The following is a 26,640-nucleotide window of genomic DNA, read 5'->3' as shown; positions in this document are numbered from 1 at the left end:
AGATGAAAGAGGAAACTAAATTCACCAACGTCGACGATATTGAAGCATTCCTTCTATTCCTTCTATTCCTTTATGATGTCATAAGCAGAAACATAGGCCTATCTAGAAAAGGCATGTCAAACAATCATTCAACCATCTGACTGGACGGCGTATTTTCTATATTTGTGGGTTAGGGACGGGTGAGGGCCTCAGATTTTCACCGTTATATAGTCAGGGGGCTTTCCACCGTCGTATAGTCAGGGGGCTTTCCATCATCATATAGTCAGGGGGCTTTCCATGGTCATACAGTCAGGGGGCTTTCCATGGTCATACAGTCAGGGGGCTTTTTCCATAGTCAGGGGGCTTTTCATATAGTCAGGGGGCTTTTTTCAGTCAGGGGGCTTTTCGTAGTCAGGGGGCTTTTCCAGTCAGGGGGCTTTTCACCGTCGTATAGTCAGGGGGCTTTTCCACCGTCGTATAGTCAGGGGGCTTTCCACCGTCATATAGTCAGGGGGCTTTCCACCGTCATATAGTGAAAAAACATCTTACCCGCACATCACCACGACCCTGTTCCTGGAGAGGACCACAGGTCCTGCAGGGGTTGTCCCCAACGAGGCACCACACCTGACCAACTGAGCTAATTGATCAGGTCAGACATTGATTAAATTCAACACACCTGGTCTTCAAGGTCAGTAAAATCAAGAACTGCGGCACTCCAGGACCAGCCTACCCCCTGCTCCACACAGAGAAACAATCAACCTCAACTAGGGCTGTGGTCGTCATGACTTCAACGTATTGGTATTGACACTCAGAACTGTGGTCGTCATGACTTCAACGTATTGGTATTGACACTCAGAACTGTGGTCGTCATGACATTTTGTCAGCCGGTGATTGTCAAGCAAATAACTGCCGGTCTCACGGTGATCGCCCGTTAATTAACGTTTAGCATCTCCTGGCTTCCACACACATCCTACCAGCCACTGATGCAGACCTTTGGAACATCTACAGTTTAAAAAGTCTAATAAATCCATGTAATATAGTCTACACCATCACAATGAATACATTATTTATTTTAGACAGGTCTAAAGAAACATGATAATGTGAAAATTTAGTCTTATTTCAGAAGGAACAGAATAGCATACTCCTGAGTTATCCTTATGTTAGGTCCTGATCTGACTATGCTAAATGACTGTAGGCTACACCAGCCTAAACCTATCCATGTTAACATTGAACCGGGAGAATGGAATACGAACAACAAGTCATCCAATAAAACTGTCACCGTGGAGATATCCCTCCTGGCATCCAATAGAAAACGTTTTTTTTTCAATATGCAAATACCAGTGACGGTCGGTGCCTTTTAAGAGGGAGGGCACCGACCCGTCACTGGTATTTGCATATTGAAACAAACCGTTTCTATTGGATGCCAGGAGGGATATCTCCACGGTGACCGTTCTGTATTTCTTTCCCCTAGCTGGTCGAGCAGTGGACGCCATCCATGTGACCCAGCTGGAGAGGGACACCTTGCTAGTGTGCCTGGACAGTAAGTATGACCTCTGAACCCATAGAGATGATGACCTCTTGACCTGCACTCAAGATTTTTTAAATTTTTACCTTTATTTAACTGGGCAAGTCAGTTAAGAACAAATTCTTATTTTCAATAACGGCCTAGGAACAGTGGGTTAACTGCCTGTTCAGGGGCGGAACGACAGATTTGTACCTTGTCGGCTCGGGGGTTTGAACTTGCAACCTTCCGGTTACTAGTCCAACGCTCTAACCACTAGGCTACACTGCCACCTCTACACTCTAACCACTAGGCTACCTGCCACCTCTACACTCTAACCACTAGGCTACCCTGCCGCCTCTACACTCTAACCACTAGGCTACCCTGCGGCCTCTACACTCTAACCACTAGGCTACCTGCCGCCTCTACACTCTAACCACTAGGCTACCTGCCGCCTCTACACTCTAACCACTAGGCTACCTGCCACCTCTACACTCTAACCACTAGGCTACCTGCCACCTCTACACTCTAACCACTAGGCTACCCTGCCACCTCTACACTCTAACCACTAGGCTACCCTGCCGCCCCTATCCTATAATGTGTTCCAAATGGCACCCCTATTCCCTGTGCAGTGCACTACTTTTGACCAGAGACCATAGTTTTCTGGTCACCGTAGGGCTCTGGTTTAAAGTAGTGCACTGCCCCCCTCCCCCAGTCTTAACTGTTGTCCCGCACTGCCCTGAGAAAAGTTTTCCCTGCTCATATACAGTATATCACAGTGAGTACACCCCTCACATTTTTGTAAATATTTGAGTATATCTTTTCATGTGACGACACTGAAGAAATGACACTTTGCTACAATGTAAAGTAGTGAGTGTACATCTTGTATAACAGTGTAAATTTGCTGTCCCCTCAAAATAACTCAACACACAGCCATTAATGTCTAAACCGCTGGCAACAAAAGTGAGTACACCCCTAAGTGAAAATGTCCAAATCGGGCCCAATTAGCCATTATACAAGCTGTACACTCACCACTTTACATTGTAGCAAAGTGTCATTTCTTCAGTGTGGTCACATGAAAAGATATACTCAAATATTTACAAAAATGTGAGGGGTGTACTCACTTTGGTGATATACTGTGAATGTCTGCTTTTATCCAACCCACTACTCTAAAGGATTCTCTTCCTCTTCTAGAAAATCTCAAGATCGTTAACCTCCAGGGAAGACTGAAGTCCAACAAGAAGCTAGCCTCGGAGCTCAGCTTTGACTTCACCATTGGATCCGTTGGTAAGATGTGCTCTCTTATTCACCTTCTACTGTACATCCATTGTAATAACGTGTACAGGAAGTGTTATAACGTCTACAGGAAGTGTTATAACGTGTACAGGAAGTGTTATAACCTGTACAGGAAGTGTTATAACGTGTACAGGAAGTGTTATAACGTGTACAGGAAGTGTTATAACGCGTACAGGAAGTGTTATAACGCGTACAGGAAGTGTTATAACGTGTACAGGAAGTGTTATGACGTGTGTAGCAGGGTTCCCCAACTGGTTTTATTTGGCCCCCCAACTTTATTTTTGTGTGTGGAATTTTCAATGTTAGACATAGAAGACCTGTAAAAACACCAGGAAATCAGCTCCAAGTTATTTGAAATTAAGAAATCTGTTCCCGACTATTCCCACGTATAATAGAGAGACACGTGATTAGGGTCGCAAAGGGTCGGAAACTTTCCTGGAAATTTCCGGACATTTTCCATTGGAAGTTGAGCCTGGGAATGTTGCTTAAATTAATCAAAAAAAGTTAGCTTATAACGGTCAACTTTTTTTGTGGGACACACAAGGCAATTCTAGGTCTTGTGGCATATTTTGGTTAAACTTCCCCAATTCAATGGAATTCCAACCCTCTGCATCCACAGTGCATTCTTGCAGAATCATCTGGCCAAGTGCATAAAGTTCCCTCAGCGCTCACAACAAGCAACCTCTGACTTAAGTTCCTCTACTTCTAATCAAGGTGAAAATGATGAATCAGACACCTTATCGATAGCAACAGCTCATGGTCCTCCTGGAACCAGAAGTTTTTTTCTCTCAATGGAGGAACGTAGTCCGAGAAATGCTGAGGAAGGTCTTGCTCGAGCTGTGTATGCAACTGGTTCACCTCTGACGCTCCCAGGCAATGTGTATTGGAAGAGATTTCTGAATATTCTTTTCCCAGCATACACCCCTCCAACCAGACATGCTTTATCTACTAATTTGCTGGATGCAGAGTTCAAGTGAAGGTCAAGCAAATCATAGAGAAAGCAGACTGTATTTGCAGTCATCTCCGATGGGTGGTTGAATGTTTGTGGGCAAGGAATAATGAACTACATCATCTCTACCCCTCAACCAGTATTCTACAAGAGCACAGACACAAGGGACAACAGACATACCGGTCTCTACATTGCAGATGGTATTTGCACCAAGCGAACATGAAGGCTGCTTGGTGTAAAGTGGGAGGAGTCCTACCCTCACATCACACCCATTGGCTGTGCTGCTCATGCATTGAATCTGCTCCTCAAGGACATCACGGCACTGAAAACAATGGATACACAAGAGAGCCAAGGAAATGGTTAGGTATGTGAAGGGTCATCAAGTTACAGCATCAAGTTATAGCAGCAATCTACCTCACCAAGCAAAGTGAGAAGAATAAAAGCATCACATTGAAGCTGCCCAGCAACACCTGTTGGGGTGGTGTTGTCATCATTTTTGACAGTCTCTTGGAGGGGGAGACTATATCCACAGTAAAAACGAGTCCTATATCGACATAACCTGAAAGGCCGCTCAGCAAGGAAGAAGACACTGCTCCAAAACCACCATACAAAAGCCAGACTACGGTTTGCAACTGCACATGGGGACAAAGATGGTACTTTTTGGAGAAATGTCCTCTGGTCTGATGAAACAAAAATAGAACTGTTTGGCCATAATGACCATCGTTATGTTTGGACGAAAAGGTGGGAGGCTTGCAAGCCGAAGAACACCATCCCAACCGTTAATTATGGGGAAGAAAATTTGTGGGCAGAACTGAAAAAGCAAAGAGGCCAACAAACCTGACTCTGTCACACCAGCTCTGTCAGGAGGAATGGGCCAAAATTCACCCAACATATTGTGGGAAGCTTGTGGAAGGCTACCCGAAACGTTTCACCCAAGTTAAACAATTTAAAGGCAACGCTACCAAATACTAATTGAGTGTATGTAAACGTCTGACCCACTGGGAATGTGATGAAAGAAATAAAAGCTCAACTAAATCATTCTCTCCACTATTATTCTGACTTTTCACATTCTTAAAATAAAGTGGTGATCCTAACTGACCTAAGACAGGGCATTTTCACTAGGATTAAATGTCAGGAAGGGTGAAAAACTGAGTTTAAATGTATTTGGCTACGGTGTTTGTAAATTTCCGACTTCAAATGTATGTTGAAAACGTTTTGGGAGATGCGATGGATCATTCAATTTTCCCTTTTGTTGTTCAGTCAAATCATCCCATGTGAAGAGTCAACTCATTTTAATTAAAGTAAAATTCGTAACTAAATTGTTTTAAAAAAAATTCTATATGGAAGGTTTTAATAATTTGCAAATATGTCTACTTATGATAAGGTAAAAGGTTTATGTTTCTGTCTCCATTTAAATGGTATTAATATTAATTTGCATATTTTTCCGTTAATTCCCATATATTCACGTTAATTCCCACGGGAAGTTTCCTCCTCCTGAATAGTCCCCAAAATGTGCAACACGTGATCATATACAAATTGAAGCAAGATTTGAATTTTTATTTTTATTTTTAAATCAAACACATCTGTTTGGGTTTCTTGCGGTCAATTTTCTGTCTTACAAATTAAATAATTATGTAAATAATTAATTATGTAATTATTTGTAATTATGTTCCGACCCCTTGACCATCCGTTCCAGAAGAAATTGACCCACGGCTGAATCAATTTGATGATGATCCCTGGTGTATAGTAACAGTGTTATAATATGCATAGTAAGTGTTATAGCATATGTATAGTAACTGTGTAATAATGTATATGATATCTGCTTTATTAAGGAAAGTTTTATTTGTGGTTGTTTTACTACCGAGTTGAATACACTGACTGATACTCTTGATAAGAGAGTAATGTAAATGAAAAGACCAATGCTTGATATCCTTCCTGTCTTGACTGACGTCCCTCTACCCTCCTCTCCTCCTGCTCCAGTGTGCCTTCAGGACAGTGTTCTGGCCTTCTGGAAGCACGGCATGCAGGGAAAGAGCTTCAAATCCAACGAGGTAGTTATTACTGTAGTAACACAACCATTCAGTCACTTCGTTAACTATATACAACCAGACTCTAAATATTATTTGTTTGTATTTTTGCGTTGTCATTTCAGAAAATGTCCATAATATACAGCAGTGGTGGAAAAAGTACCCAATTGTCATACTTGAGTAAAAGTAAAGATACCTTAATAGAAAATGACTCAAGTAAAAGTCCCCCAGTAAAATCCTACTTGAGTAAAAGTCAAAGATTTGGTTTTAAATATAAAATGACCAAAGTAAAAAGTCCCAAATGTACAAATGTATTGAGTAAAAGTTAAAGATACCTTAATGAGAAAATGACAGCATAATTTTTAAAAAGTTAGTAAAATTTATTGAGTAAAAGTCCCCAGTAAAATCCTACTTGAGTAAAAGTAAAGATATCATTTACAAAGAAAATGTGTGTTTTAAAAGTCCCCAGTAAAAGGCTACTTGGGTAAAAGGGAAGTTCTCTGTTTAGAAAATCCTCCAGATCAAAAGTGACCAGGGAAAATCTCTACTTGAGTAAAAGTAAAGATAGCTTAATAGAAAATGTTCTCTGTTTAGTAAAAGTCCCCAGTAAAATCAGAAGCTTGAGTAAAAGTCACCCAGGAAAATCCTACTTGAGTAAAAGTAAAGATACCTTAATAGAAAATGACTCAGGAGTAAAAGTCCCCCAGTAAAATCTACTTGAGTAAAAGTCACCCAGTAAAATCCTACTTGAGTAAAAGTAAAGATACCAATAGAAAATGACTCTGTTTAAAAGTCCCCCAGATCAAAATGACCATGGATGTTCTCTGTTTGAGTAAAAGTCCTCCAGTAAAATCACTTGAGTAAAAGAAAGATACTCTGTTTAGAAAATCCTCCAGATAAAAGGCCCCAGAATGAAATGTTCCTACTTGAGTAAAAGTCCTCCAGTAAAATCCTACTTGAGTAAAAGTAAAGATGACCATAGAAAATGTTTAGTAAAAGTCCCCCAGTAAAATCTAGAGTAAAAGTCACCAGGATGTTCTCTTGAGTAAAAGTAAAGATACCATTTTACTAGAAAATGAATGAGTAAAAGTGTCAGGAAAATGTATTGAGTAAAAGTCACCCATAATTTTCTTTGAATGTAAAAGTAAAGATACCTTAATAGAAAATGACTCAAGTAAAAGTCCCCCAGTAAAATCCTACTTGAGTAAAAGTCACCCAGTAAAATCCTACTTGAGTAAAAGTCACAGTATTTGGTTTTAAATATACATAATTATCCAAAGTAAATGGAATTGATCAAATGTACAAATGTATTAAAAGTTCAAATTCCTTAATGAGCAAACCAGACAGCATAATTTTTAAAAATTTGTATTTATTGACGGAGCGCAGGGCCACACTCCAACACTCGGATATCATTTACAAACGAAGCATGTGTGTTTTATGAGTCCTCCAGATCAGAGGCAGTAGGGAGGACCAGGGATGTTCTCTGTTTAGTGAGTCCTCCAGATCAGAGGCAGTAGGGATGACAAGGGATGTTCTCTGTTTAGTGAGTCCTCCAGATCAGAGGCAGTAGGGATGACCAGGGATGTTCTCTGTTTAGTGAGTCCTCCAGATCAGATGCAGTAGGGATGACCAGGGATGTTCTCTGTTTAGTGAGTCCTCCAGATCAGAGGCAGTAGGGATGACCAGGGATGTTCTCTGTTTAGTGAGTCCTCCAGATCAGAGGCAGTAGGGATGACCAGGGATGTTCTCTGTTTAGTGAGTCCTCCAGATCAGCGACAGTAGGGATGACCAGGGATGTTCTCTGTTTAGTGAGTCCTCCAGATCAGCGACAGTAGGGATGACCAGGGATGTTCTCTGTTTAGTGAGTCCTCCAGATCAGTTTAGTGAGTCCTCCAGATCAGAGGCAGTAGGGATGACCAGGGATGTTCTCTGTTTAGTGAGTCCTCCAGATCAGAGGCAGTAGGGATGACCATGGATGTTCTCTGTTTAGTGAGTCCTCCAGATCAGAGGCAGTAGGGATGACCATGGATGTTCTCTGTTTAGTGAGTCCTCCAGATCAGAGGCAGTAGGAATGACCAGGGATGTTCTCTTGATAAGTGACTAAATTTGACCATTTTACTGTCAAAATGTAATGAGTACTTTTAGGTGTCAGGGAAATGTATGGAGTAAAAAGTACATTATTTTCTTTAGGAATGTAGTGAAGTAAAGGTGTTCAAAAATATAAATAGTAAAGTACAGATATCCCCAAAAAACTACTTTAAGTACTTTACACCACTGATATACAGTACCAGTCAAAAGTTGACACCTCCTCATTCCAGAGTTTTTCATTATTTTTACTATTTTCTACATTGTAGAATAAAACATCAAAACTATGAAATAACACAAATGGAATCATGTAGTGACCATAAAAAGTGTTAAACAAATCACAATATATTTGAGATACTTCAAAGTAGACACCCTTTGCCTTGATCACAACTTTGGTCTGCTGTGGTAACAGTGTGGGTCTACTGGGGTGACGGTGCAGGGTCAACTGGGGTGACGGTGTGGTGACGGTGTGGGTCTACTGTGGTGACGGTGTGGGTCTGCTGTGGTGACGGTGTGGGTCTGCTGTGGTGACGGTGGGTCGCTGTGGTGACGGTGTGGGTCTGCTGTGGTGACGGTGTGGGGTCTGCTGTGGTGACTGTGTGTGGTGACGCTGTGGTGACGGTGTGGGTCTGCTGTGGTGACGGTGTGGGTCTGCTGTGGTGACGGTGTGGGGTCTGCTGTGGTGACGGTGTGGGATCTACTGTGGTGACTCTGCTGTGGTGACGGTGTGGGTCTACTGTGGTGACGGTGGGTCTACTGTGGTGACGGTGCAGGGTCTACTGGGGTGACGGTGTGGGTCTACTGGGGTGACGGTGTGGTGACGGTGTGGGTCTGCTGTGGTGACGGTGCGTGGTGACGGTGTGGTCTGCTGCGGTGACGGTGTGGGTCTGCTGCGGTGACGGTGTGGGGTCTGCTGTGGTGACGGTGTGGGGTCTGCTGTGGTGACGGTGTGGGTCTGCTGTGGTGACGGTGTGGGTCTGCTGTGGTGACGGTGTGGGTCTGCTGTGGTGACGGTGTGGGGTCTGCTGTGGTGACGGTGTGGGGTCTGCTGCGGTGACGGTGTGGGTCTGCTGTGGTGACGGTGTGGGTCTGCTGTGGTGACGGTGTGGGTCTGCTGTGGTGACGGTGTGGGGTCTGCTGTGGTGACGGTGTGGGGGGTCTGCTGGGTGTCTGCTGTGGTGACGGTGTGGGTCTGCTGTGGTGACGGTGTGGGTCTGCTGTGGTGACAGTGTGGGTCTGCTGTGGTGACAGTGTGGGGTCTGCTGTGGTGACGGTGTGGGATCTACTGTGGTGACTGTGCGTGGTGACGGTGTGGGTCTACTGTGGTGAAGTGTGTAGTGACGGTGCATGGTATACTGGGGTGACGGTGTGGGTCTGCTGTGGTGACGGTTTGGGTCTGCTGTGGTGACGGTGTGGGTCTGCTGTGGTGACGGTGTGGGTCTGCTGTGGTGACTGTGTGGGTCTGCTGTGGTGACGGTGTGGGTCTGCTGTGGTGACGGTGTGGTTCTGCTGTGGTGACGGTGTGGGGTCTGCTGTGGTGACGGTGCGTGGTCTGCTGTGGTGACGGTGTGGTCTGCTGTGGTGACGGTGTGGTGACGGTGTGGGTCTGCTGCGGTGACGGTGTGGGTCTGCTGTGGTGACGGTCTGCTGTGGTCTGCTGTGGTGACGGTGTGGGTCTGCTGCGGTGACGGTGTGGGTCTGCTGTGGTGACGGTGTGGGTATTCTGTGGTGACGGTGTGGGTCTGCTGTGGTGACGGTGTGGTCTGCTGTGGTGACGGTGTGGTGACGGTGTGGTGACTGTGGGTGTGGGTCTACTGTGGTGACGGTGTGGGTCTGCTGTGGTGACGGTGTGGGTCTGCTGTGGTGACGGTGTGGGTATCTGCTGTGGTGACGGTGTGGGTCTGCTGTGGTGACGGTGTGGTCTGCTGTGGTGACGGTGTGGGTCTGCTGTGGTGACGGTGTGGGTCTACTGTGGTGACGGTGTGGGTCTGCTGTGGTGACGGTGTGGGTCTACTGTGGTAACGGTGTGGGTCTACTGTGGTGACGGTGTGGGTCTGCTGTGGTGACGGTGTGGGTCTACTGTGGTAACGGTGTGGGTCTGCTGTGGTGACGGTGTGGGTCTGCTGTGGTGACGGTGTGGGTCTGCTGTGGTGACGGTGTGGTTCTGCTGTGGTGACGGTGTGGGTGCTGTGGTGGGGTCTGCTGTGGTGACGGTGCGTGGTCTGCTGTGGTGACGGTGTGGTCTGCTGTGGTGACGGTGTGGGTCTGCTGTGGTGACGGTGTGGGTCTGCTGTGGTGACGGTGTGGGTATTCTGTGGTGACGGTGTGGGTCTGCTGTGGTGACGGTGTGGTCTGCTGTGGTGACGTGTGTGGTGACGGTGTGGGTCTACTGTGGTGACGGTGTGGGTCTGCTGTGGTGACGGTGTGGGTCTGCTGTGGTGACGGTGTGGGTCTGCTGTGGTGACGGTGTGGGTCTGCTGTGGTGACGGTGTGGGGTGGTGACGGTCTGCTGTGGTGGGTCTGCTGTGGTGACGGTGTGGGTCTGCTGTGGTGACGGTGTGGGTCTGCTGTGGTGACGGTGTGGTGACGGTGTGGGTCTGCTGTGGTGACGGTGTGGGTCTGCTGTGGTGACGGTGGGTCGTGGTGACGGTGTGGGTCTGCTGTGGTGACGGTGTGGGGTCTGCTGTGGTGATTGTGTGGGTGTGCTGTGGTGACGGTGTGGGTCTGCTGTGGTGACGGTGTGGGGTCTGCTGTGGTGACGGTGTGGGGTCTGCTGTGGTGACGGTGTGGGGTCTGCTGTGGTGACGGTGGTGGGGTTTGCTGTGGTGACGGTGTGGGTCTGCTGTGGTGACGGTGTGGGTCTGCTGTGGTGACGGTGCGTGGTGACGGTGTGGGTCTGCTGTGGTGACGGTGCGTGGTGACGGTGTGGGTCTGCTGTTTGTGACGGTGCGTGGTGACGGTGCATGGTGACGGTGTGGGTCTGCTGTGGTGACGGTGCGTGGTGACGGTGTGGGTCTGCTGTGGTGACGGTGCGTGGTGACGGTGCTGTGGTGACGGTGGGTGCTGGTGACGGTGTGGGTCTGCTGTGGTGACGGTGCGTGGTGACGGTGTGGGTCTGCTGTGGTGACGGTGCGTGGTCTGCTGTGGTGACGGTGCGTGGTCTCTGCTGTGGTGACGGTGTGGGTGCTGTGGTCTGCTGTGGTGATGGTGCGTGGTGACGGTGTGGGTCTGCTGTGGTGACGGTGTGGGGTCTGCTGTGGTGACGGTGTGGTCTGCTGTGGTGACGGTGTGGTCTGCTGTCTGCGGTGTGTCTGCTGGTGACGGTGTGGGTCTGCTGTGGTGACGGTGTGGGATCTACTGTGGTGACTGTGCTGTGGTGACTGTGTGGGTCTGCTGTGGTGACGGTGTGGGGCTGCTGTGGTGACGGTGTGGGTCTGCTGTGGTGACGGTGTGGTGACGGTGTGGGTCTGCTGTGGTGACGGTGTGGGTCTGCTGTGGTGACGGTGTGGGTCTGCTGTGGTGACGGTGTGGGTCTGCTGTGGTGACGGTGTGGGTCTGCTGTGGTGACGGTGTGGGTCTGGGTCTGCTGTGGTGACGTGGTGTGGGGTCTGCTGTGGTGACGGTGTGGGTCTACTGTGGTGACGGTGTGGGTCTACTGTGGTGACGGTGTGGGTCTGCTGTGGTGACGGTGTGGGTCTGCTGTGGTGGGTCTGCTGTGGTGACGGTGTGGGTCTGCTGTGGTGACGGTGTGGGTCTGCTGGGGTGACGGTGCGTGGTGACGGTGCGTAGTCTGCTGTGGGTGACGGTGCGTGGTGACGGTGTGGGTCTGCTGTGGTGACGGTGCGTGGTCTGCTGTGGTGACGGTGCATGGTGACGGGTGACGGTGCGGGTCTACTGGGGTGACGGTGTGGGTCTACTGGGGTGACGGTGTGGGTCTACTGGGGTGACGGTGTATGGTAACGGTACAGGGTCTACTGGGGTGACGGTGTGGGTCTACTGGGGTGACGGTGTGGGTCTACTGGGGTGATGGTGCGGGTCAACTGGGTTGACGGTGCGGGTCTACTGGGGTGACCGTGTGTGTCTACTGGGGTGACGGTGCAGGGTCAACTGGGGTGACGGTGTATGGTAACGGTGCAGGGTCAACTGGGGTGGGACGGTGTGGGTCTACTGGGGTGACGGTGCGGGTCTACTGGGGTGACGGTGCGGGTCTACTGGGGTGACGGTGTGGGTCTACTGTGGTGACCGTGTGTGTCTACTGGGGTGACGGTGCAGGGTCAACTGGGGTGACGGTGTATGGTAACGGTGCAGGGTATACTGGGGTGACGGTGTGGGTCTACTGGGGTGACGGTGCGGGTCTACTGGGGTGACGGTGTGGGTCTACTGGGGTGACGGTGCGGGTCTACTGGGGTGACGGTGAGGGTCTGCTGTGGTGACGGTGTGGGGTATGCTGTGGTGACGGTGTGGGATATACTGTGGTGACTGTGCGTGGTGATTGTGTGGGTCTACTGTGGTGACGTGTGTGGTGACGGTGCAGGGTATACTGGGGTGACGGTGGGGGTCTACTGGGGTGACGGTGCGGGTCTACTGGGGTGACGGTGCGGGTCTACTGGGGTGACGGTGCGGGTCTACTGGGGTGACGGTGCGGGTCTACTGGGGTGACCGTGTGTGTCTACTGGGGTGACGGTGCAGGGTCAACTGGGGTGACGGTGTATGGTAACGGTGCAGGGTCAACTGGGGTGACGGTGCGGGTCTACTGGGGTGACGGTGTGGGTCTACTGGGGTGACGGTGTGGGTCTACTGGGGTGACGGTGTATGGTAACGGTACAGGGTCAACTGGGGTGACGGTGTGGGTCTACTGGGGTGACGGTGTGGGTCTACTGGGGTGACGGTGCGGGTCTACTGGGGTGACGGTGCGGGTCTACTGGGGTGACCGTGTGTGTCTACTGGGGTGACGGTGCAGGGTCAACTGGGGTGACGGTGTATGGTAACGGTGCAGGGTCAACTGGGGTGACGGTGTGGGTCTACTGGGGTGACGGTGGGGTGACGGTGCGGGTCTACTGGGGTGACGGTGCGGGTCTACTGGGGTGACGGTGCGGGTCTACTGGGGTGACGGTGTGGGTCTACTGTGGTGACCGTGTGTGTCTACTGGGGTGACGGTGCAGGGTCAACTGGGGTGACGGTGTATGGTAACGGTGCAGGGTATACTGGGGTGACGGTGTGGGTCTACTGGGGTGACGGTGCGGGTCTACTGGGGTGACGGTGTGGGTCTACTGGGGTGACGGTGTGGGTCTACTGGGGTGACGGTGTGGGTCTACTGGGGTGACGGTGTGGGTCTACTGGGGTGACGGTGTGGGTCTACTGGGGTGACGGTGTGGGTCTACTGGGGTGACGGTGCGGGTTTCCATATCAAGCATGGAAATGAAAAGATTCTTTCTCCTGTGTAAAGTGTAGCAGTCTGGCTGTAACTTTGGGTACAGAGGGGATTTTTCAATGTTGTTCCTCAACAATTCCCTGTGTGGAATACTGTGTATGTTACCATGTTCATTCATGTGCAGGTCACCCAGGAGATTTCTGATCCCAGCAGAGTCTTCCGCCTCCTAGGATCTGACAGGTGGGTGGTGCTGGAAGTGATTCTCTCTGTCTTTAACTCGTCACTCTTCTTCCTGTCCTCTCTTACCCGTTGTCTCTTATGTTCCCCCCCCTCTTTTGCTCTCCTTTTCTCCATCTCTCTCTCCCCCTTTCTCTCATATCCATCTTATCTCTCTCTTCCCGCCTTTCTCTCATATCCATCTTATCTCCCTCTCCCCCTTTCTCTCATATATCATATCCATCCCTCTCCTACCTTTTCTCTCATATATCCCCCCCCCATATATTCTCTCATATCCATCTTATCTCCCTCTCCCCCTTTCTCTCATATCCATCCCTCTCCCCCTTTCTCTCATATCCATCTTATCTCCCTCTCCCCCTTTCTCTCATATATCCCTCCCCCTTTCTCTCATATATCCCTCTCCACCCTTTCTCTCATATCCATCTTCTCTCTCTCCCCCTTTTTCTCATATCCATCTTCTCTCTCCCCCTTTCTCTCATATCCATCTTATGTCCCTCTCCCCCTTTCTCTCATATATCCGTCTCCCCCTTCTCTCATATCCATTGCTTTTTTATCTCCCTTATTTTCTCTCATCTCTATATACTCTCTCTACATTTCCTCTCGACCTCTTAAGCCGTAGAGGTCAGGGCTGGTAGCTAGCCGTTATCTCCAGTGTCCTTGCACAGGATCTCATTGTTCATTGCCTGGAAACCACCAAACATCCAACTCCTCTTCAGAGTCCTCTTCAGACCTCTCTACAGAGAGATTCCATCTCTTTCTCCCGGTTTGTTTCCATTCCTATGACGAGGCAGGTGCCTCAGATCAAATCAACAGTCTTTGATCATTCAGTATGATAAGATCCTGAGTGGGAAAAGTCATTGTAATCTCAACGTTATCAGAAGAGGCTTGAAAACCTCCACATATTATACATATGAGTCACACATTACAACTTCAATGATCCACCCACTGGCTGGTTACACTATCCCATTCCCTACCCAAGAATGCAGCAGAGTGGGCGCTGTGGCAGGGAAGTCCCTAGATCCCACACACTGTCAGACAGTGAGTGCAGCAATCAGTTCTCCTCAACTATAGAAACCACTAAATCTGGCTCAGATACAGGGCAGGAGACCCCTGGAGGGCAGGAGACCCCTGGAGGGCAGGAGACCCTTTGGCCTGGAGGGCAGGAGACCCCAGGAGGGCAGGAGCCCCCTGGGCCTGGAGGGCAGGAGACCTCTGGGCCTGGAGGGCAGGAGACCCCTGGAGGGCAGGAGACCCCTGGAGGGCAGGAGACCCCTGGAGGGCAGGAGACCCCCTGGAGGGCAGGAGCCCAGCACCATTCCTATCCCCTGCAACAGCCTCTGCTCTACCAACCTGCATGTTTTATTCAGACTGGCACCTGGGCACTGCCACGCCAGCCTGGTTGGAGTGTCTCTCTGATCCTCTGTAATTCCATCTGATGGATCAGACGCTATGGTCTTGGACTGTGCCCTCTGTGGGCAGAGACACCCCTCTCATCTCATCTGTCACCCTGACCGAAGGATGGCACCTATCTCTACTCATCTGTCACTCTGCTGGAAGGATGGCACCTACCTCATCTCATCTGTCACGCTGCTGGAAGGATGGCACCTACCTCATCTCATCTGTCACGCTGCTGGAAGGATGGCACCTACCTCATCTCATCTGTCACTCTGCTGGAAGGATGGCACCTACCTTATCTCATCTGTCACGCTGCTGGAAGGATGGCACCTACCTCATCTCATCTGTCACTCTGCTGGAAGGATGGCACCTACCTCATCTCATCTGTCACTCTGCTGGAAGGATGGCACCTACCTCATCTCATCTGTCACTCTGCTGGAAGGATGGCACCTATCTCTACTCATCTGTCACGCTGCTGGAAGGATGGCACCTATCTCATCTCATCTGTCACGCTGCTGGAAGGATGGCACCTACCTCATCTCATCTGTCACTCTGCTGGAAGGATGGCACCTACCTCATCTCATCTGTCACGCTGCTGGATGGATGGCACCTATCTCTACTCATCTGTCACGCTGCTGGAAGGATGGCACCTATCTCATCTCATCTGTCACGCTGACCGAAGGATGGCACCTATCTCATCTCATCTGTCAACCTGACCGAAGGATGGCACCTATCTCATCTCATCTGTCAACCTGACCGAAGGATGGCACCTATCTCATCTGTCACGCTGCTGGATGGATGGCACCTATCTCATCTGTCACGCTGCTGGAAGGATGGCACCTACCTCATCTCATCTCATGATCTGTAGTGTCATATTAACTTAGTGCCATTTTAAAATGTAGCCAGTCCTCTTATCTTTCTGCCTGCTACTCTCTCTTAATCTATTCATAATATTCTATCAATTCTATTGTATAAATTGGACCTGGCTGGCAGCTATAACCTGCAGTGTTAATGTGTTACTGATGTGCTGCTACTAACTGACATATCTCTCTGACAGGGTGGTGGTTCTGGAGAGCCGGCCCACTGACAACCCCACAGCCCTCAGCAACCTCTACATCCTGGCCGGGCATGAGAACAGTTACTAGCCCTGACCCCAGCCCTGTCCCTGTTACTGAGAACAGTTAGTAGCCCTGACCCCAGCCCTGTCCCTGTTACTGAGAACAGTTAGTAGCCCTGACCCCAGCCCTGTCCCTGTTACTGAGAACAGTTAGTAGCCCTGACCCCAGCCCCGTCCCTGTTACTGAGAACAGTTAGTAGCCCTGACCCCATCCCCGTCCCTGTTACTGAGAACAGTTAGTAGCCCTGACCTCAGCCCTGTCCCTGTTACTGAGAACAGTTAGTAGCCCTGACCCCAGCCCTGTCCCTGTTACTGAGAACAGTTAGTAGCCCTGACCCCAGCCCTGTTGTTACTGAGAACAGTTAGTAGCCCTGACCCCAGCCCCATCCCTGTTACTGAGAACAGTTAGTAGCCCTGACCCCAGCCCCGTCCCTGTTACTGAGAACAGTTAGTAGCCCTGACCCCAGCCCTGTTGTTACTGAGAACAGTTAGTAGCCCTGACCCCAGCCCTGTTCCTGTTACTGAGAACAGTTACTAGCCCTGACCCCAGACCTGTCCCTGTTACTGAGAACAGTTACTAGCCCTGACCCCAGCCCTGTTGTTACTGAGAACAGTTACTAGCCCTGACCCTAGCCCTGTCCCTGTTACTGAGAACAGTTACTAGCCCTGTTACTGAGAACAGTTGCTAAAGCTGTCTGGCCCAAAGACCGGTAGCCCTGTCTGGCTCAGCCTCTCTGATCACCAGTAACCCTTCACTCAGCCTCTCTGATCACCAATAACCCTTCACTCAGCCTCTCTGATCACCAGTAACCCTTCACTCAGCCTCTCTGATCACCAGTAACCCTTCACTCAGCCTCTCTGATCACCAGTAACCCTTCACTCAGCCTCTCTGATCACCAGTAACCCTTCACTCAGCCTCTCTGATCACCAGTAACCCTTCACTCAGCCTCTCTGATCACCAATAACCCTTCACTCAGCTTCTGAAACAAACATGTCAGACGAGGGATGTTATAGGGAACTACTTTTGACAGCCCCGTTCACCTCCCCTCTTTTCCAGCCCTGTTCACCACCTCTCTTTTCCAGCCCCGTTCACCACCACTCTTTTCTAGCCCCATTCACCCCATCCAGCCCCGTTCACCCATTCCAGCCCCGTTCACCACCGCTCTTTTCCAGCCCCGTTCACCACCCTCTTCTCCAGCCCTGTTTACTTTTCTAGCCCCATTCACCTTCTTCAGCCCCCTCTCTTCTCCAGCCCTGTTCACCTTTTCTAGCCCCATTCACCTTCTCCAGCCCCGTTCACCACCACTCTTTTCTAGCCCCATTCCCCTTTCCTGCCCCCTCACCCACTCCTTTTCTCACCACAGCCCCATTCACCTTTTCCAGCCCCGTTCACCACCACTCTTTTCTAGCCCCATTCACCCCATCCAGCCCCGTTCACCCATTCCAGCCCCGTTCACCACCGCTCTTTTCCAGCCCTGTCACCACCACTCTTTTCCAGCCCCCTCACCACCTCTCTTTTCCAGCCCCGTTCACCACCACTCTTTTCTAGCCCCATTCACCCCATCCAGCCCTGTTCACCCATTCCAGCCCCGTTCACCACCGCTCTTTTCCAGCCCCGTTCACCACCACTCTTCTCCAGCCCCGTTCACCACCGCTCTTTTCTAGCCCCATTCACCTTCTCCAGCCCCGTTCACCACCCCTCCTCTCCAGCCCCATTCACCATCTCTCTTTTCCAGCCCCGTTCACCACCTCTCTTTTCCAGCCCCGTTCACCACCTCTCTTCTCCAGCCCCGTTCACCACCCCTCTTCTCCAGCCCCGTTCACCACCTCTCCAGCCCCGTTCACCCCCTCTCCAGCCCCGTTCACCACCTCTCCAGCCCCGTTCACCACCTCTCCAGCCCCGTTCACCACCACTCCTCTCCAGCCCTGTTCACCACCTCTCCAGCCCCGTTCACCACCTCTCCTCTCCAGCCCCGTTCACCACCTCTCTTCTCCAGCCCCGTTCACCACCTCTCCAGCCCCGTTCACCACCTCTCCTCTCCAGCCCCGTTCACCACCTCTCCTCTCCAGCCCCGTTCACCTCCTTCTCCAGCCCCGTTCATCACCTCTCCAGCACCATTCACCACCTCCTCCAGCCCCGTTCACCTCCTCTCTTCTCCAGCCCCGTTCACCACCTCTCCAGCCCTGAGTCCTCTGCTCAGAATGAGCTAAAAACTGATCGACTGGACTGGTGGAGCAGAATGTAGGCATGAAAGGTTCAGACCAATGGACAGTCTTACTCTGGAGCCTCCACTTCTTCTCTCAACCTGTTACATATCAGCTGAAATACTGCAATAAGACAAGACCATATCTAGAGGTGTTACTGAAAACGACTACTATAATAATTCAGATATTTAGATCTGGTAGCAAATGGGAGTGTTGTATCTTTTTGTCACAGGTCTGGTTGCCGATTAGCTCTGGTCTAGGACGATAGTGCGACTTGCTAACGCTGAGCCTTGACTAGTTGGTTGATTTTCCAGCTCTAGTTTAACTAATTATAGAATGGTTCCCAAAGAAAATCGTTTCAACTTTATTTATTAATCTCGAAGCAATATTCGGGTATGTTGGATTTACTAGCCGTGAGAGAGAGTTCAGTTTTGATGTTATTTTCAATACACTTGAGGTGTTGTCGTTTCATCCAAACGTTTTGACAGTTGGTCAATCTGCCTTGTATCGTTGATTTTTTTATTTTTATTTACTTCATAGACATCTGATGTCATCTTCGTCCCAAATGGAACACTTCCCTGGGGCTCTGGTCAAATCCTATCTATGGTTAGGAGGTCATCACAACTAATGTCTTGGTTACAGTCAAGGGATTCAATGTCAGGAATGGCTACGGTTTCATCACCCATGAAACCCACCAGGTTATAAAGGAAATTTAACCCAAGGATGACTGCCAGATTTAAAGGTGTATAAAGGGGTTTTACATGGCATGATGTCACTGTCGGACTGATGTTAATAGCAGACACATTATAAAACCTTTTAGGATGAAACGAGATAAAGGTTGACGTTAAAGTTGAAAATAAGAGAACTTTGAAAGTGTGAACTGTCCCCTTTAAGCAGAGAGAGAGAGAGAGAGGGTGAACTGACCCCTTTAAGCAGAGAGAGAGAGAGAGAGGGTGAACTGACCCCTTTAAGCAGAGAGAGAGAGGGTGAACTGTCCCCTTTAAGCAGAGAGAGAGAGGGTGAACTGACCCCTTTAAGCAGAGAGAGAGAGAGGGTGAACTGACCCCTTTAAGCAGAGAGAGAGGGTGAACTGACCCCTTTAAGCAGAGAGAGAGATATGGTGAACTGACCCCTTTAAGCAGAGAGAGAGGGTGAACTGACCCCTTTAAGCAGAGAGAGAGAGAGAGAGGGTGAACTGTCCCCTTTAAGCAGAGAGAGAGAGAGAGGGTGAACTGTCCCCTTTAAGTAGAGAGAGAGAGAGAGAGGGTGAACTGTCCCCTTTAAGCAGAGAGAGAGAGGGTGAACTGTCCCCTTTAAGCAGAGAGAGATATGGTGAACTGACCCCTTTAAGCAGAGAGAGAGGGTGAACTGACCCCTTTAAGCAGAGAGAGAGGGTGAACTGACCCCTTTAAGCAGAGAGAGAGAGGGTGAACTGTCCCCTTTAAGCAGAGAGAGAGGGTGAACTGACCCTTTAAGCAGAGAGAGATATGGTGAACTGACCCCTTTAAGTAGAGAGAGAGGGTGAACTGACCCCTTTAAGCAGAGAGAGAGAGGGTGAACTGTCCCCTTTAAGCAGAGAGAGAGGGTGAACTGTCCCCTTTAAGCAGAGAGAGAGAGAGGGTGAACTGTCCCCTTTAAGCAGAGAGAGATATGGTGAACTGACCCCTTTAAGCAGAGAGAGACACTCTTGCTGTAGTCATGCTGACAGTGGGATCCAGCTCAGCCAGGCCAGGGATGACCTTAGCCTGGGTGCTGGTCGGTTTTTGCTCTCTTGCCATGCATGGAGTTGGCAAGAGAGCAGAAACAGACTGGCATCCAGGCTAAGCTGAACTACCTTCCTATCCAGAGGTTGCTATGCAGCTCTGGGTTACTGAAATGCAATTAAGTTTGTCTGAAATGGCACCCTATTCCCTATATAGTGCACAGTTCCTGGTCAAAAAGTAGTGCACTAAATAGGGAATAGGGTGCCATTTGGTCACACACATATTCCTCTCTCTCCCGCTTGGTTGCATTTTAGAAAGTAGACTATAGTGTAAAATGTAGGCTGTTTTATTTTCCTTAATTTGTTGTTGTATTCAATATTTGCACCATGTTAGAAGCACTTTTGTACATTTTCTGTTTTTTATTTAAATGACAGAAAAGGGAAATGCTTTAGTTTGTGACATTATTGGCATTCCCTTTGCAAAACTTTTACTGTATGCAGTTTTTTGTAATAAACAAAGCTATTGTTAACAATATACACTTGCTGTCATTCTACTTATTATTATTTGTAATTTTTTTAAATTAATTTAACCTTCATTCAACTAGGCAAGTCAGTTAAGAACAAATTCTTATTTAGAATGACGGCCAAACCCGGATGACACTGGGGCCAATTGTGCGTCGCCCTATGGGCCTGCCAATCACAGCCAGATGTTGATACACGACCAGAATACGTAGGCTATACCCTGCTGTGTACTAGCCTGGTCCCAGATCTGTTTGGCATGAATGATAATGACCATGGAAGTTAGCAAAAACCAGATCTGGGACCAGAGCAGACTAGTTGTATGGAAAGAACTGATACAGTATTGATTAGGTCATGTTAAAGTCAGTTACTTTTTACAAAGTTATTAGGTGAGAGAAGAGATTATATTATACGGAACACAAATACCACCTATAAAAGCAACATGTAAAGTGAGAACATGGTTAAAACAGCATGATCATTACACAGGTGCACCTTGTGCTGAGGACAATTTAAAAGGCCATTCTCAAAAGTGAATTTTCTCGTCACTCAATGCCACAGATGTCTCCCAAGTTTTGAGGAAGTGTGTAATTGGCATGCTTGACTGCAGGAATGTCCACCAGAGCTGTTGCATGTTCATTTCTCTACCATAAACCATAACCTGCCTCCAACGTCGTTTTAGAGAATTTGGCGTCCAACCGGCCTCGACCACGCCAGCCCAGGACCTCCGCATCCGGCTTCTTCACCTGCGGGATCGTCAGAGTGTGGATGGGTGTGGTGCTGAGGACTATTTCTGTCCGTAATAAAGCCCTCTTTGTGGGGAAAAACTCATTCTGATTGGCTGGGCCTTGCTCCCCAGTGGGTGATCCCTCCCAGTTCCACCCTTGATGCGGGTGGTTCCACCCTTGCTGCCCACCCTCCCAGTTCCACCCTTGATGCGGAACGGCCCTCCCTCCCAGTTCCACCCTTGATGCAGAACGGCCCTCCCTCCCAGTTCCACCCTCGATGTGGATGGGCCCTCCCTCCCAGTTCCACCCTTGAACTGGGATGGGCCCTCCCCCTCCCTCCCAGTTCCACCCTTGATGCGGGTGTCCCCTCCCAGTTCCACCCTAAAATGCGGGTGTCCCCTCCCAGTTCCACCCTTGATGCGGGTGTCCCTCCCAGTTCTACCCTTGATGCGGGTGTCCCTCCCAGTTCCACCCTTGATGCGGGTGTCCCCTCCCAGTTCCACCCTAAAATGCGGGTGTCCCCTCCCAGTTCCACCCTTGATGCGGGTGTCCCTCCCAGTTCTACCCTTGATGCGGGTGTCCCTCCCAGTTCCACCCTTGATGCGGGTGTCCCTCCCAGTTCCACCCTTGATGCGGGTGTCCCTCCCAGTTCCACCCTTGATGCGGGTGTCCCTCCCAGTTCCACCCTTGATGCGGGTGTCCCTCCCAGTTCCACCCTTGATGCGGGTGTCCCTCCCAGTTCCACCCTTGATGCGGGTTTCCCTCCCAGTTCCACCCTTGATGCGGGTGTCCCCTCCCAGTTCCACCCTTGATGCGGTTGTCCCTCCCAGTTCCACCCTTGATGCGGTTGTCCCTCCCAGTTCCACCCTTGATGCGGTTGTCCCTCCCAGTTCCACCCTTGATGCGGTTGTCCCTCCCAGTTCCACCCTTGATGCGGGTGTCCCTCCCAGTTCCACCCTTGATGCGGGTGTCCCTCCCAGTTCCACTCTTGATGCGGTTGTCCCTCCCAGTTCCACCCTTGATGCGGTTGTCCCTCCCAGTTCCACCCTTGACTGCAGTCATGTGAAATCCATAGATTTAGGGCCTACTGAATTTATTTATTGATTGATTTTCCTTATATGAACTGTAACTCAATAAAATCTTTGAAATTGTTGCATGTTGCTTTTATATTTTTATTCAGTAATATATCTGTTTACATGTTTTGTATGATTATTTTTGGCTATGTTGAATTTGTATGCAAGGTCACTGTATGTCCACGTAGGGGCAGGTTCTTCCAGTATACTACCCAAATTCGACACATACAACAACACAGAGTTAGACATGGAATAAACAAAACATACAGTCAATAATACAGTAGAACAAAAGAAAACAAAAAGTCTATATACAGTGAGTGCAAATGAGGTAAGTTAAAGGAAATAAATAGGCCATGGTGGCGAAGTAATTACAATATAGCAATTAAACACTGGAATGCTAGATCGACAGAAGATGAATGTGCAATTATATTATTAGTCATTGTTCAAACGTGGCCATAACATTCGCTTGAATTCCTGGAGTGCCCCGTTATTGTGAAGGCGACTGAGTTGGCAAGGAGTGTCCCGCGTGTGTCCTATCTGGAGGCGGTGAGAAGTTTGGAAAGAACGAGTAGCGGGGAAGAAACAAGGGTAGTAGAGGCCACAGTGAAGGTTTCTCATCAATTCGAGGGATAGTGACATGCTACATGTTAAAAAGATGGACCATGTATTGCAATGGTCATAAAACTGTACAGTAGAAGCGGTGAACACCTCGATCAAACCGACAGTGTCATTGCGCGAAAATGAAACGCAACAGCATCTGGATATGTACGCAACAAACGTTCAACATTCACCTGCTACCGTTTCTGTCAAGCCGCCTTAATTTAGCCTGCAGTTTGACGCATACATTCCATACATCTAATGTCCACACCTCCAGGGTTGTGGAGTAACGGATTATATGTAAGGGATATATATTGTAATCACATTACAGGTACTTTTGAAAAACTAGATGATTACTTTGAAATTTAGAAAGGATGTTTGCGAAAAAAATATCTTTGATACTTCTGTTTTCTTAATGACATTCAAATCAGCATTGAAAAGAAGGCACAAGTTTGTTCCACCTGAGCGAGTTCGACCACAAATCAGAGACCACTGTGATGTCAGAGACCACTATGATGTCAGAGACCACTATGATGTCAGAGACCTCTATGATGTCAGAGACCACTATGATGTCAGAGACCACTGTGATGACACACCAAATGTGTTTGATGGATCGCGGGAAAATAGCAGGAATTTGCTTTGTAGGCTATACAGTCCAATCTATGTCTTCCAATGGTGTGACTGCTGTCGGCATCCAAAGATTATCCAATTTGAATAAATGCTTGGAGGTGAGGATGACAGCAGTGGTGTAGTCTACGACGATACGGATATCACTTATGATTGATATCTCCATTGCACATTGATGTGAATCACACTGGTGCTCTCTCATTTAGCTATTTGCGCGGGTTGTGGTTGTGGATGGCTGTTCACAAATCTAAATGTGTATTTGAATGGTTGAATTCAAGAAGTTTAAGCTGCCTATCAATCATTGTTTTTTAAACCAGTGGACAGCCAGTGAAAGATGTGCTCTTGCAACAGCTGCATAGTGTGGATCCCAGCCTATGGAATAACAGCTGTATAGTGTGGATCCCAGCCTATAGAATAACAGCTGCATAGTGTGGATCCCAGCCTATAGAATAACAGCTGCATAGTGTGGATCCCAGCCTATAGAATAACAGCTGCATAGTGTGGATCCCAGCCTATAGAATAACAGCTGCATAGTGTGGATCCCAGCCTATAGAATAACAGCTGCATGGTGTGGATCCCAGCCTATAGAATAACAGCTGCATAGTGTGGATCCCAGCCTATAGAATAACAGCTGCATAGTGTGGATCCCAGCCTATAGAATAACAGCTGCATGGTGTGGATCCCAGCCTATAGAATAACAGCTGCATAGTGTGGATCCCAGCCTATAGAATAACAGCTGCATGGTGTGGATCCCAGCCTATAGAATAACAGCTGCATAGTGTGGATCCCAGCCTATAGAATAACAGCTGCATAGTGTGGATCCCAGCCTATAGAATAACAGCTGCATGGTGTGGATCCCAGCCTATAGAATAACAGCTGCATAGTGTGGATCCCAGCCTATAGAATAAAAGTGGGGCTTTTTATTGCTCAATCTAATTCATGTTGATCAATAACAAATAAATACATCCATAGGCCTAATGGACACATGCTCAAACTAGCACAATTGCGACATCCATTTTTTTCCAATCTGTAGTTGCTACATCCATTTTTGGATTTATAAATGATATATACAGTGGGGCAAAAAAGTATTTAGTCAGCCACCAATTGTGCAAGTTCTCCCACTTAAAAAGATGAGAGAGGCCTGTAATTTTCATCATAGGTACACTTCAACTATGACAGACAAAATGAGAAAAAAAAATCCAGAAAATCACATTGTGGGATTTTTAATTAATTTATTTGCATATGATGGTGGAAAATAAGTATTTGAGTAGTATTGTAATGCTGGTGTCTGTCTCTACAGTAGTATGTAATGTTGGTGTCTGTCTCCACAGTAATATGTAATGTTGGTGTCTGTCTCCACAGTAGTATGTAATGTTGGTGTCTGTCTCTACAGTAGTATGTAATGCTGGTGTCTGTCTCTACAGTAGTATGTAATGCTGGTGTCTGTCTCTACAGTAGTATGTAATGTTGGTGTCTGTCTCTACAGTAGTATGTAATGTTGGTGTCTGTCTCTACAGTAGTATGTAATGCTGGTGTCTGTCTCTACCATAGTATGTAATGCTGGTGTCTGTCTCTACCATAGTATGTAATGTTGGTGTCTGTCTCTACAGACAGACACCAACAAATTATGTGAATTTAAAACAAATTATGTGAATTAGCCTATCAGAAGCTTCAGAAGCATGATTTTCTGAAATGTTCCAAGCTGTTTAAAGGCACAGTCAACTTAGTGTATGTAAACTTCTGACCCACTGGAATTGTCATACAGTGAATTATAAGTGAAATAATCTGTTTGTAAACAATTGCTGGAAAACGTAGATGTCCTAACCGACTTGCCAAAACTATAGTTTGTTATCAAGAAATGTGTGGAGTGGTTGAAACACTTAGTTTGGAGTCATTAAAACTAGTTTATGTGAACTTCTGACTTCAACTGTATTTTCTACCATCTATTGCATCTTGCCTATGCCACACGGCCATTGCGCATCCATATATTTATATGTACATATTCTTATTCCATCGCCTTAAATTGTGTGTGTATAAGGTAGTGAATTTGTTAGATTACTTGTTAGATATTACCAGAAGCATTTCGCTACACTCAGATTAACATCTGCTAACCATGTGTATGTAAAATGTTATTTGATTTGAGTTTTAGAGTTATGCTCAGGCAAAACAATTTGGCTAATCTGTACTTCCATATTTCCAATTCTTGAAGATCAAGGGGTATGACATTTATTGGAATTACTTGAATTCTGGTATTTTTATTTTACCTTTATTTAACTAGGCAGGTTAGTTAAGAACATATTCTTATTTTCAATGACGGCCTAGGCAGTGGGTTAACTGCCTTGTTCAAGGGCAGAACGACAGATTTGTACCTTGTCAGCTTGTGGATTTGAACTTGCAACCTTTCGGTTACTAGTCCAACGCTCTAACCACCAGACTACACTACCGTATACTTAAGTTTTTAATGTAAAGTTATAATTTAATCGTTTTATTATATGTAGTAGAAAACGATGGGTTAGAAGAAGCCTACATAACCAACCCATAAAGTAAAAATGAACATCCACATATGACCAGCTATGTAAACTTTGACATTGATTGATTTATCCTGCAATAGATGTCATTCAATTGGACATGTTTGTCTTCTTCTAATGCCTCTTAAGGTGAAAGTAACCTAAAAGTAAATTAATGTAATCAGATTACGTTACTGAGTCTGGGGTAATCCAAAGGTTACTTTACTCATTACAATTTTGGACCGGTAACTAGTAACCGATTACATTTAGAAAGTAACCTACCCAACCCAGCGCACCACATAGAATACTCTGCGACGCAACGCTGCAAGGCAAACCGCAGCGTTAATGAAAGTACTTCTGGTGTACCTCAATGCAAAAACACTGTCGGTGTGATCGAGGGGATGAGATAAATGCAATCATTATGAACACAGCTGAACGTTTTGGGGGTCTTCGTGATTTCACAGCCGAGACCGTGCAAGAAATCTTGTCAAGTGAATGCTCCGCCATCACAAGCAAATGAGCCTGTGTACAGATGTATTTTGGAGTGGACAGTGATTGAAGCAGTGGGATTGGTTTTGTTAGTTGATATGTGTTTAATTTTGAATGATGCCGTTTCCCGCAATGTATTTTTTTAATTCTATACCCCTTCCAACTGGTGGCGATAATGCACCATTAACATTCGATGCCAACCGCTGTTAAACCCCATCGAAGAAGTATACATTTTGAAT

General features: G+C 48.0%; 1 protein-coding gene across 8 annotated transcripts in view; it reads left to right on the top strand.

Moving 5' to 3' along the window:
* Positions 1–16,909, top strand: part of LOC112257197 (mitogen-activated protein kinase kinase kinase kinase 5) — a 130,429-nt gene extending 113,520 nt beyond the window's left edge. For 7 of the 8 annotated variants that reach the window (XM_042325144.1, XM_042325150.1, XM_042325149.1 and 4 more), the window contains 5 exons: positions 1,451–1,519; positions 2,675–2,767; positions 5,706–5,776; positions 13,393–13,448; positions 15,898–16,909. In XM_042325144.1, coding sequence (XP_042181078.1) covers positions 1,451–1,519; positions 2,675–2,767; positions 5,706–5,776; positions 13,393–13,448; positions 15,898–15,985 — 377 coding nt within the window. In that variant the 3' untranslated portion in view covers positions 15,986–16,909. The remainder of the gene's footprint in view (positions 1–1,450; positions 1,520–2,674; positions 2,768–5,705; positions 5,777–13,392; positions 13,449–15,897) is intronic. The other variant, XM_042325146.1, reaches the window with a different exon arrangement.
* Positions 16,910–26,640: the final 9,731 nt, after the last annotated feature.

Source organism: Oncorhynchus tshawytscha, linkage group LG08, assembly GCF_018296145.1.
Source record: "Oncorhynchus tshawytscha isolate Ot180627B linkage group LG08, Otsh_v2.0, whole genome shotgun sequence".
In the NCBI taxonomy this organism is placed as follows: Eukaryota; Metazoa; Chordata; class Actinopteri; order Salmoniformes; family Salmonidae; genus Oncorhynchus; species Oncorhynchus tshawytscha.
The sequence above is the reverse complement of the archived record's forward strand: the minus strand, read 5'-3'. Positions and strand labels throughout refer to the sequence as shown.